Source organism: Elgaria multicarinata, chromosome 4 (assembly GCF_023053635.1).
Source record: "Elgaria multicarinata webbii isolate HBS135686 ecotype San Diego chromosome 4, rElgMul1.1.pri, whole genome shotgun sequence".
Lineage (NCBI taxonomy): Eukaryota > Metazoa > Chordata > Lepidosauria > Squamata > Anguidae > Elgaria > Elgaria multicarinata.
The window spans coordinates 47,975,324-47,984,771 of record NC_086174.1 but is presented as its reverse complement, the minus strand read 5'-3'; the positions used below and the strand labels follow the sequence as shown (position 1 = coordinate 47,984,771).

Genomic DNA, 9,448 nt, shown 5'->3' with positions numbered 1-9,448 from the left:
ATTTTTTTCCTCTGCACTATCCACTCTTTGGTAGCAGGTTGTTTTGTGATTGTCACTCACATTCGTTCTCAGATTCAGTCCAACCCTGAAGTAACAAGTCTCATCCACATTGCGAGGAGTTGCGCTTACCCTGCTTGAGAGCTCCGGGGTCTTGGGCCTTTCCCTGAGCGACTAAAAAACCCTCTCAATTCAGGTGTGTAATTTAAGTAATACATAATTTTGTAACTTTAATAACCCAACCTGCCTCAGCATCAAAAACTAAGTGGTTGATGACAAATCTCTGATGTTCTTAGATGTGTCTCAGGGGGATATTTTCTAGCTGCTGCTATTGGCATATTTCTTATGCTTGTGGAACCCCTGTAGTTCAAGCCACTGGAGAGTCCACACATAGGTTAGGAAGGGAGCAAACATTGATATGTAAGGACTATGGGGTGGTGCTGTCAACACCTTGAATACAGCTGCTGCTGCCACCTGAGATAACCTCACACAAGTATCCTTTCTGATCTATTATGGCTACAATATCAAGCAGCTAAAAGCCCCACTGGCCGAGGGGTATGCAGGCAGCAGAGCCATGGATGGACACTGATATCCATTGCACCGAACAAAGCAACAGTGGAAATATATCCAGTTCTGACAACCCTTTTCCGTGAGCACTGACACAGTTTTTACTTTTCAATATGTCAGTATGATCTAGCTCTGTTTGTCTGTCTCTCTATATGTACAAACAGTATATCACAATGTTGCCTTTTTGTTGGAAATATCAAAGTACAAAGATTGTAAACCAAATCGGTGTAATAAAAGTTCCAGATGATTCACAATGTCTGGTGTGTGTGTATGTCTGACTTTCTACACAGGGTTTGTAGAGGAGTCACATGAAAAGGGCAGCTAATGTGCTCTGGAAGCACGTCCACCATGCGGTCGCACATACCTAATCCTCTACAAGGCTGAGCTTGAGGGAAGCGTTCAAAGTCAGTAGATTGTGCATAGCACAGATTAGCTAATGCTTGTGACATCGCAACCACTCCTCCCTCCCCCAGAACAGTTTTACAATATTTTTACAATGTCTTCCATTTTTCAAATAAGGCAAGATTGAAGATTTTTATTTTTTTAAAAAAAAAGTTGGGGGGAGAAGACAACCATCCTAAAGCTTGGGGTTAGTGGTTGAGGCAAGACTGATAATCGAATCAGTGTTGGAACTGCTGGTAAATACATATGTCCAATATGCTGTGAAGGCCACAGGAAGCCAGATTCACAACATGGAAGGAAGAGGAAAAATGCAGCGAGTTCTATTTCAAGGTATGTTTGTAAGCAGCTATAGTTCTGGATTGGGATTGGGTTGAGAGAACAAATAAGGGGATGTTAAATGGATTGGCCATACCAATCTTTATGTTTTCAAAGAGTGTTCCGTTGACGGATCTGATACAAACGATGTATTATAGAGCTGTATGCTCGGTGGTTGTTTACCCAGAAGGTCAACAGAGGGTAAACTGAGCATTTTTTCTGTAATTATACAAGATGTTTTTATGTTGGCAGGTGCTTGGTGGATGAGGATAAGCAGAACATTACTATTTCAGCAGTTTTGTATAATTCACACATTTTTTTAATATTTCAAATAATGTAAGATACTTAGAATGTACAAAATAAACAAGGAAATAAATCTAAATATGCTCATAGTCACAAGGCAATTATACTTTATGGGAAAAGACTGATGCATTTTGAAGAATATTTGGTAAAACAATGTTACATAGAATAGCTCGCAAAAGGTGGATGGGCTTGAAATTGGTTGGCATTGTCACGTTCTTGTTTAGATAATAATTATTTAAAAAATGAATTATTAAAAATGGTGACACCAAAAATGATTAATGAGTTAATTTTTATGACAAGGAGCTTTGAAAGATAAGTGTTGTGAAGTTAAGATTTCAGTCCAAAACATTCTTACTAATGAGTAAGTCTCATTGAAGATAGTAGGACTCCCAAGTAAGCATATGTAGGATTGCATTCTTTTGAATTTTAGTGATCAAAATAAAAGCATTTTGAGTTTATAAATAGTAACCCTGACATGTAGAGCAGGACTTAAGATTGAGGAAAGACAAGGATGTGTAACAAAGAAAAGTTATGGTGTTTGGAATTGGGGACAAACTTTTTCCTAAGGAAAATTGGGATTGGTTTGGGGGAAAAGAAGTCAAGCAGATATACTAAGGAGACATACAATAAAGCACTTTCTGGAAATTTAAATGACTTCATTGCCATTTGTGCCAACTTACAGTAATAGCCAGAGAAAAAATTCTGATCATCTGCCTTGTTTTCCTGTTTAACTGATATATCTTAGTTTTCTTACCACTGTAGAGAAAAGCTTGAAAAAACAGGAGACTTTGGAGGTCAGATAGGGGACGTTTCCTTTCATGCTGAATATGAAAATCTTCCCATATCACATTATGACTGCCATTTTCAAGGGTGTTGCCTGCACTCCCCCTGACAGTCTCCACTTGACCATATTATTAAGAGACTTCTCAGGGGGTGGGGAGACAGCACTGCAAGAGACATATCTGGGGCTTAGAAGGTTTTGATGTTTATATTCAAAAGCAAATTGCATCCAGGAAACCATTTAAGTCACAGCAGATTCTGTCACTGGCTTCACAATAATCCACATTTTATAATAATCCACAGAGCGCTAGTAAAAATAAGGGGTCATCTTTCCAGTCACAAGGTTTAGTTGAGTTGTTCATTTGCTTAGAACAGTGTGTTAACTTATCAAAAGTATTTATGCTACTACAGAATTGAATGAATGGAACAAATATTCTGCTCCTCTCCTACACATTCCTGAAATAATGCCTGTTTTGTGATATATTAATAGCACATCCCCTTCCCAACTTTAGAAGTTGAGAGATATGATTGAGAGCTTCATATACATAATACATAATACATTTCACTGACCAATTTTTACAAAATAGGCTAAAATTGATATTGCAGGCTACGTTAGATTTACAGTGGGACAAAAGCCACATATCTGGTTGCCTGCAGAATTTGGGCCGGCAATAAGCTTTGAGGCTGCTGCAAGGATTCAGCACCATCAGTTGCAGGGTCAAGTGGACAGCTCCCTGCTTTCAATGACAAGGCTTGGTTGCACTGAGCAACATGAAGGCAGCAGGACTCAAACTAGGGTCAGATCAACAAGCAGGTTATAACACATTGAAAGCGGTATATGGAATGTGTCATGGGCCCCAACAGTTGTCAATACCATTATAAACAATTACAAAGCAGTAGTGTAGATCCTGCCTAAATCTTGTATCTTGATGGGGGGTATCAGATTTGAGTCTCCTTATTTAGCAACTTTCTATGTCTTGCTTATCGTCCCATTCAATAGCATTACATATCAGTTTCTAGAAAGGCAGACTGGATTATCTAGAATGGATTTTTAGAACTGCGTGTTTAGAGTACAAAGGGTTTGTAATCTAACATTTGAAACTGAGAAAGAGGTGGGAAATGGAAGCAGGACTAAATAGAGAAACAATATGTCGTTGTTTCAGTTGCACATGCTTTGACTTGCTCATAAGCTCAGTTACAGTAGGGGTTTGCATCTGGGATGTACCAAAGGCTTGACCAAAAAGTTGAGGGGGAATGAATTTGAGCCCAAGCCTAGTTAAGAAGAGATAACATCTGACCAGAACGCTCAACTAAAAAAATATGTTTAATCAGACATGGGTGAAGGTGATGACAAAAATACTGGGAATGTTAGACTAGCTCAGGATGTTTTTTCTTCCAGAGTATGTGAGCCATGTGTGGAACTTGAATGATGTATGCTTTTGAGACGAGCTAGTTCTTGGTTGGTCTTTATGGCCTGGTTAATGAGGTACTCACTCTCTTGTCCCACCTCTGCCAGTCTCAGGTCAAATTCCACTACAGTCTTGTTATCAGTCATGCCTTCCAGCAGCTGCTTTCCTCCATCCTGGAATTAATAAAGAGAGTTGGCTTAAGGCCAAACAAAGGTACACACTCACATACAACCCTCATGTTTGATCCACACAGTTCCTTGACTGGCTTTCAACTAGTCCTTAAGGAAGACAGGAGAAAGGGGCAAGTATGCTTCCTGCTCTCAAAAAATAAAACATCTGATTTCATCTTGTACAAAAATAAACGATATCAAACTGGAATGGTAAGGCTAAACTACATGTTACATATCAATGGGTAAAAAATAGCATGAAATCCCCACCTCCCCATTTTTATTTTTTGCCTTTAAAACACTTAATCCTTTTCCTAACCCACCAATTCAAATTGCTCCTGCAAGTAGCTATTCCCCCTCCCAAAGTTTCAAATGCATGTAGATTTCTCTGTTCACTAGCTAATAGGCACCCTCCATTGCAGAATTTTCCTCTTTCCAGATGTACTAAGCTGAAATCTACAGAGCTGAGTTTAAAAAAGAAAAACTCGCCCTCAAGCAGCAAGACATACATTTGTTTAAAGAGTAGCAAACCTGCCTTTGCCACTCTGAAAATATTGGCCCCATTCAGAAGACAACTTAAACCACGGCTTTAACCACAGTGAATAAGGCCATTACTTTTCTTCTCTCATACAGAAATGGTAGCCTTGGTAATGCTGCACCCATGTCAACAGCTCCCTACAATCTGGGGGTTTAAGAAAGTGCAGATCTGAGCCCCTCTCCTATATCCTATCACCTGGGGGGCCACAAGTTTGTTCCCACTTCATCTCGGACATCGGACTTAGATTGCCTCCCCAACAGTGCATGAAGGCAGCGATGAAGTCCTTGTCTGGAAGGTGGCCCTCAACTTTGTTGTTTGGAAATACCTCTGAAGCCAGGCACAGCTGCACTATATTTCAGGTTCCAAGCTCAGAAGGAACACAGTAGAGAGGACCCCTTTCGTACTGAGGTTCAGTGGTCTTCAGAGGATAGAGGGATGCTTATCATGGCAAGCAAATTTGTGTACCTCAAATGTCACTGATTCACCAACCTACTGCTGCTCAATGCCAAGTAGTCACACAATGGATGATGTGTCATGCTCTCAGTTATGAAGATGTCATTGTGACAGTGACATCTTCCTACCTCCTCATTACAATGTCAGGAGATGATAGAGTGTTTGCTTAGGAAAGACTAGATAGATGCCTCAGGCAATTCTGTAAAAATTTGGCATGCAAGGGGAAAGAGACAAAAGACCATTAACTCCCACACCCCCTGATGTTTCCATACAGTTCTAGTGGGAACAATACTGGCATGGCAAGAGGGAAGAAATGGCATCATCATGATGCATATGGTACTTGACAGATTTTTAACGTATGACATAGTCAGGAATAGTAGAGAACAAGGACTGAAGCAATAGCAAGCTAATAAATTGTGATGCTAGATGGGGATGATGGGAGTTGTATTCAAACATATGGAAGGCAGCAGGTTGGGGAAGGCTGCTCTAGAAGAGCAAGGCTTAACAGATCTTTCTAATGGTCTGAAAATCTCACATTAGCATTTAAAGTAAGTTCTGGGGGAAATTCACAGAAATTTGCCATTCTTAAGCCCATTAGTTGCATGGTGTGGTTGCCATGCTGCTGCAGAGGACTGGAAAAGATATAGTGGATATGGCAAAATGGGCTGATGAATATGCAGAAGCCCTTGAGCTTTTTAAAGCTATTCTTCAATCAGATCACAACTCTCTTTAAATATTAAAGGCTTGCATTCTCCAGAAAAGATTTTGCTTCGAGCATGCTGGGTTAAGAAAAATGAATGAAGTATGCTTGAATAACTTGTGACATAAACCAAGTAGTAAATCCTAACACCTGTAGCCCTACCTTACAGTTTCCAACTTCTCCAAAAACACAATTGAGGGAAATATTTAACTTAACTCCCAAAGGACCATTGGAGAGAGTACTGGATTTTGACCTTGGAACCTGTGTATCGTGCAACCTAAAGCAAGTTACCCACTCTCAGCGTTCCTGACCATTGGGCATTCTGGCTGGGGCCGAGGAGAAATGAAGCACTAAACATCTGGAGGGCACTATGTTGAGGAAGGCTATTGTAAGGATTACTGAGATAATGTTTGTAAGATGCTTTGAACATTCCAAAGTGCTATAAAAGTGCTCTGTACTAATCGTATGTATGTATTAAACTCCCATTTGAAAAGGGGGAATGCATACTAGCCCAATGTGATTGCAGGAGAGGTTGATGTGAGTCAGAGCTGTGTTCTGAGCCAAGACTTGAGAGAAAAGGGTGGCTGTTGGCTCCGACAACTCATTCCCACCCAAATGAAGAGTCGTCACTGTGTTGTTCACCAGGAGTGCATGGCAAATGGCTTGGCCTCCTTCATCCTCGATGCAGTTGAGACGCAGATTTAGGGATGTCAGGGTGGAATTCTTGGACAGGGCATGAGCAATAGCCTGGGCTCCTTGAACTCGGATCCTGTTATCACAAAGGTTAAGGGTTAACATCTTGCTGCGGTTAATCAGCTTGCCAACAGCTCGTGCTCCCCGGTCTGCAATCAGATTGTGGCATAAGTTTAGTTCTATCAGTGAGGGATGGTCTAATAGATGATGGATCAGCATCCGGGCTTTATCATCATCCACTTTGCTTCGGGACAGTTTGAAGACCTGCACAGAAAAATAAGATTTCATGCTTCAATAAAGAGAATCAAGGGATAGTGACTGATCAGAGCAAGAGACAACATAATTTCCATAGGGGCCACGAGCTAAGGGCTAGGGGCCATACACTACCAGGATTGTTTGTGATGTGTATGTGAGGATTTGGGGGTGCTTTCACTCATCCGATGCTATTTTTTGCAAGAACAGCAGGGCTCTACCATCAGCAAGGACCCTCACCTACCTTGCCTTTCTCATTTAGCTCTATCCCATACAGATGTCTACATCAGAAATATATATTGGGGTGGGGGGACATGTTGAAAAGGAACCTTAAGGCTGCAGTTTTAATGCAAACAACATTTAGGGCCAAACTAGACAAGTCATGGGAGAGCCATAACTGGATCTCTCATCATTTGTTTCTTCTCTTAAAAGGAAATGCGGAGGCCATTTTTTGGAGGGGGGTTGGGGCTGTGCTGCAGTGGGAAGAAGGTTGAACCCTATCTTCCATGCCATTTTCCTAATCCAGATTGCAGATCAGGATAGCAACACTGACGTATAGTTAAATCCACCCTCCCTCAGCACTGCAAACTCCATTCAATTCAGGAGGTGAAAGTGAGGGTGGGTCTCCCATGTTTTGTCTAGTTTGGCCCTTACTTTGAAGTAAGTTCCACTGAAACCCATGGGATTTAAATGCTCTTTATTCATTCCAGAAGAGGTGTAGAAGCTTATTTTCTGAGGCATCATCCCATTGTGCTGCTGTAATGTTTAAAGGCTTAGCACCATGGCATTCAACTCCAAAGAAGAGTGTTCAAAATTGGCATGCAAGCTTTCTGTAGCTATGGAAGTACTTATTTCATGTAATCAGGCTGGATATAGTTCTGAACAACTGGAATGAAATGAGAGTTAAATGTCATAGACTAGTTTAGGAACTGTAATTATACGCTTAAAGTCACAAAATATTATAAAATAATACTTGGAAAAATTACTTTTAGAGTCGGACACTTCTTAAGAGCATTGGCCAGTGAGCAGCAGTCCCTATAGGTGAACTCAAAAAGATTCCACTCAAAATTCATGCCGCAATCTTTTACACCATAAGATAGGTGCAGCTCTTCAAGTTGACAGAGTGCTGGAGTGAGCATACTCATATCAAAATGGTCCATGGAAGGTTCATCTATTCCAGCATCACTTTCATTATCAGACACATCTTCATCTTCTTTCTTCTGATCAAGTTTTACTGGTGGAAGGAACTGGTCAATCTCCAGCTTCCTCACATAGTCCTTGCAGAGTGGGATGATATTCAGGACTTCATTTGGGCTAGTGGTGTCTGGAATGTAGAACTTCAAAATTTTCTCCAAGTGACGTTCAAAAAACATTCGTTTCCAGCTGTTTCCATAACGGGACACATCACAAACTGTCCATCTCTCAGTGCAGCACCGTTTCCAATAGCCTTCATCACTAATCAGGTTAGCGGTCACAGTGAGGGGTAGACTTGTAGAGATCTTGTCCAGCACCTTCTTTTGGTGCTCAGGAAGGAGGCTATGCAAAATTGGATTCTCTAGTTGGAAAGAAGAGAAGTTAGTACTTACAGGAAAGTGTGGAGCCTGTTTGCCACCATTCGCTCCAAGACCTAGCACAGCAAAGGAATGTTGGAGACGGGCCAGAAGTTATCAAGAGTGATGGGATCCAGTGGTGGAGATGTCTGTACTTTCAAAAATGGCCTCACCACAGCTTTTAAAAGAATTGGGGCACAACCCTTCCCAAAGGAAGCAATTCCCACCTCCACAACCCAGTAGCTCCACTATGGCTGCTGACTTACTTTCAAAGTTGTTGATTATGCACTGGATGCAGAGCTCTGAGAGCTGTGGAACTATGGCAAGACTCCACTCGGGATCCTCAGCAATAATCCGTCGCATTCGCCGGGGGTTAGCTGCAGGGTTTGTTGTAGTTGCATGACTTGGGGGAGGGACTGCATTGGGGTCTCCAGAAACTGGCTCTTGCATCTTGCAATGCTAGGGTGATATTTCCCTCTCCCTTAATTAGAATGGAAGGAAGGTTCTCTGCAAGCTGGATAATCACTAAAGTTCTACAGCAACTGTTCCTAGAAAAGAAGTTTGGGGGAAAACACACGTCAGTGTCCCCTTCGGTACTAACATATTTGTTGTAAAGCAGCGATGGAGAACATCTAGTCTATGGACCTAGTGCACAAAAGCCAGGAAACCACCAAACTATCAGTGGTTATGGGAAATGGGGAGGCAGAGACAGGGGTATGGCATCTGGGGAATCCTGGAGGGCCAGACCTGAACACAATGAGGGTTGGATTTTGCCCCCAAGCTTGAGATTCCACACCCCTGATTTAAACCATGGTATAACCAATAATTAGCTCATCAATGCACAGCCAAACAATTAAGGCAGTTATCTTTTACTGGTAAGAATACTTAAGAACTAGAAATTATTTACATCAGATGTTTCCCCCCCTTTTCTTGAGTTCTTAAATATCTATTAAAGATGAAGAGGAAATGACTCACATGCAAATCATATGGATAAGCACAGTGAAGTGATGATTCTGCCTCAAAAAGCAAGTGTTTCAGTGGAGGAAGTTATATATGAAATCCAAACACATAAGAACAGAACCAGGGAGCCCTGATCCACTCTTCTTTCTCTAAACTAAACTGTTATTCTGCCCCAGCTCCCTTATTTCACTCTCAGGACCTATAGCTTCTAGGAATCATGCAGACAAGATAATCCCCAAGGTGCTGCTTGCACAGTAGCCTCCCAAATGCCAAAAGAAAGGCATAATAGCACAGTACAGTCCACGCACAGACTGGAGACGATACCTCTGATGCAGGGGATAGCCATACTGCAGAGTGCAACC

General features: G+C 41.5%; 1 protein-coding gene across 1 annotated transcript; it reads right to left on the bottom strand.

Annotated features, from left to right (window-relative positions):
• Window positions 1-3,680: 3,680 nt before the first annotated feature.
• On the bottom strand, window positions 3,681-8,677 carry TCTE1 (t-complex-associated-testis-expressed 1). Its single transcript, XM_063125617.1, has 4 exons — window positions 8,393-8,677; window positions 7,563-8,131; window positions 6,139-6,588; window positions 3,681-3,946 (listed from the first exon to the last, which is right to left on the bottom strand). Exons 1-4 carry the CDS (start codon window positions 8,574-8,576, stop codon window positions 3,743-3,745), a joined length of 1,407 nt encoding a protein of 468 aa, XP_062981687.1. The 5' UTR covers window positions 8,577-8,677; the 3' UTR covers window positions 3,681-3,742.
• Window positions 8,678-9,448: the final 771 nt, after the last annotated feature.

What these genes read in the sequence shown, in the direction of transcription:
- TCTE1 (XM_063125617.1), bottom strand. Translation starts at nt 8,576, where the DNA reads ATGCAAGAGCCAGTTTCTGGAGACCCCAATGCAGTCCCTCCCCCAAGT. An exon ending in CATAATCAACAACTTTGAAA is followed by an intron (nt 8,132 to 8,392) that starts GTAAGTCAGCAG and finishes CTTTCCAACTAG; the next exon opens with AGAATCCAATTTTGCATAGC. An exon ending in AGAAGTGTCCGACTCTAAAA is followed by an intron (nt 6,589 to 7,562) that starts GTAATTTTTCCA and finishes TTTTCTGTGCAG; the next exon opens with GTCTTCAAACTGTCCCGAAG.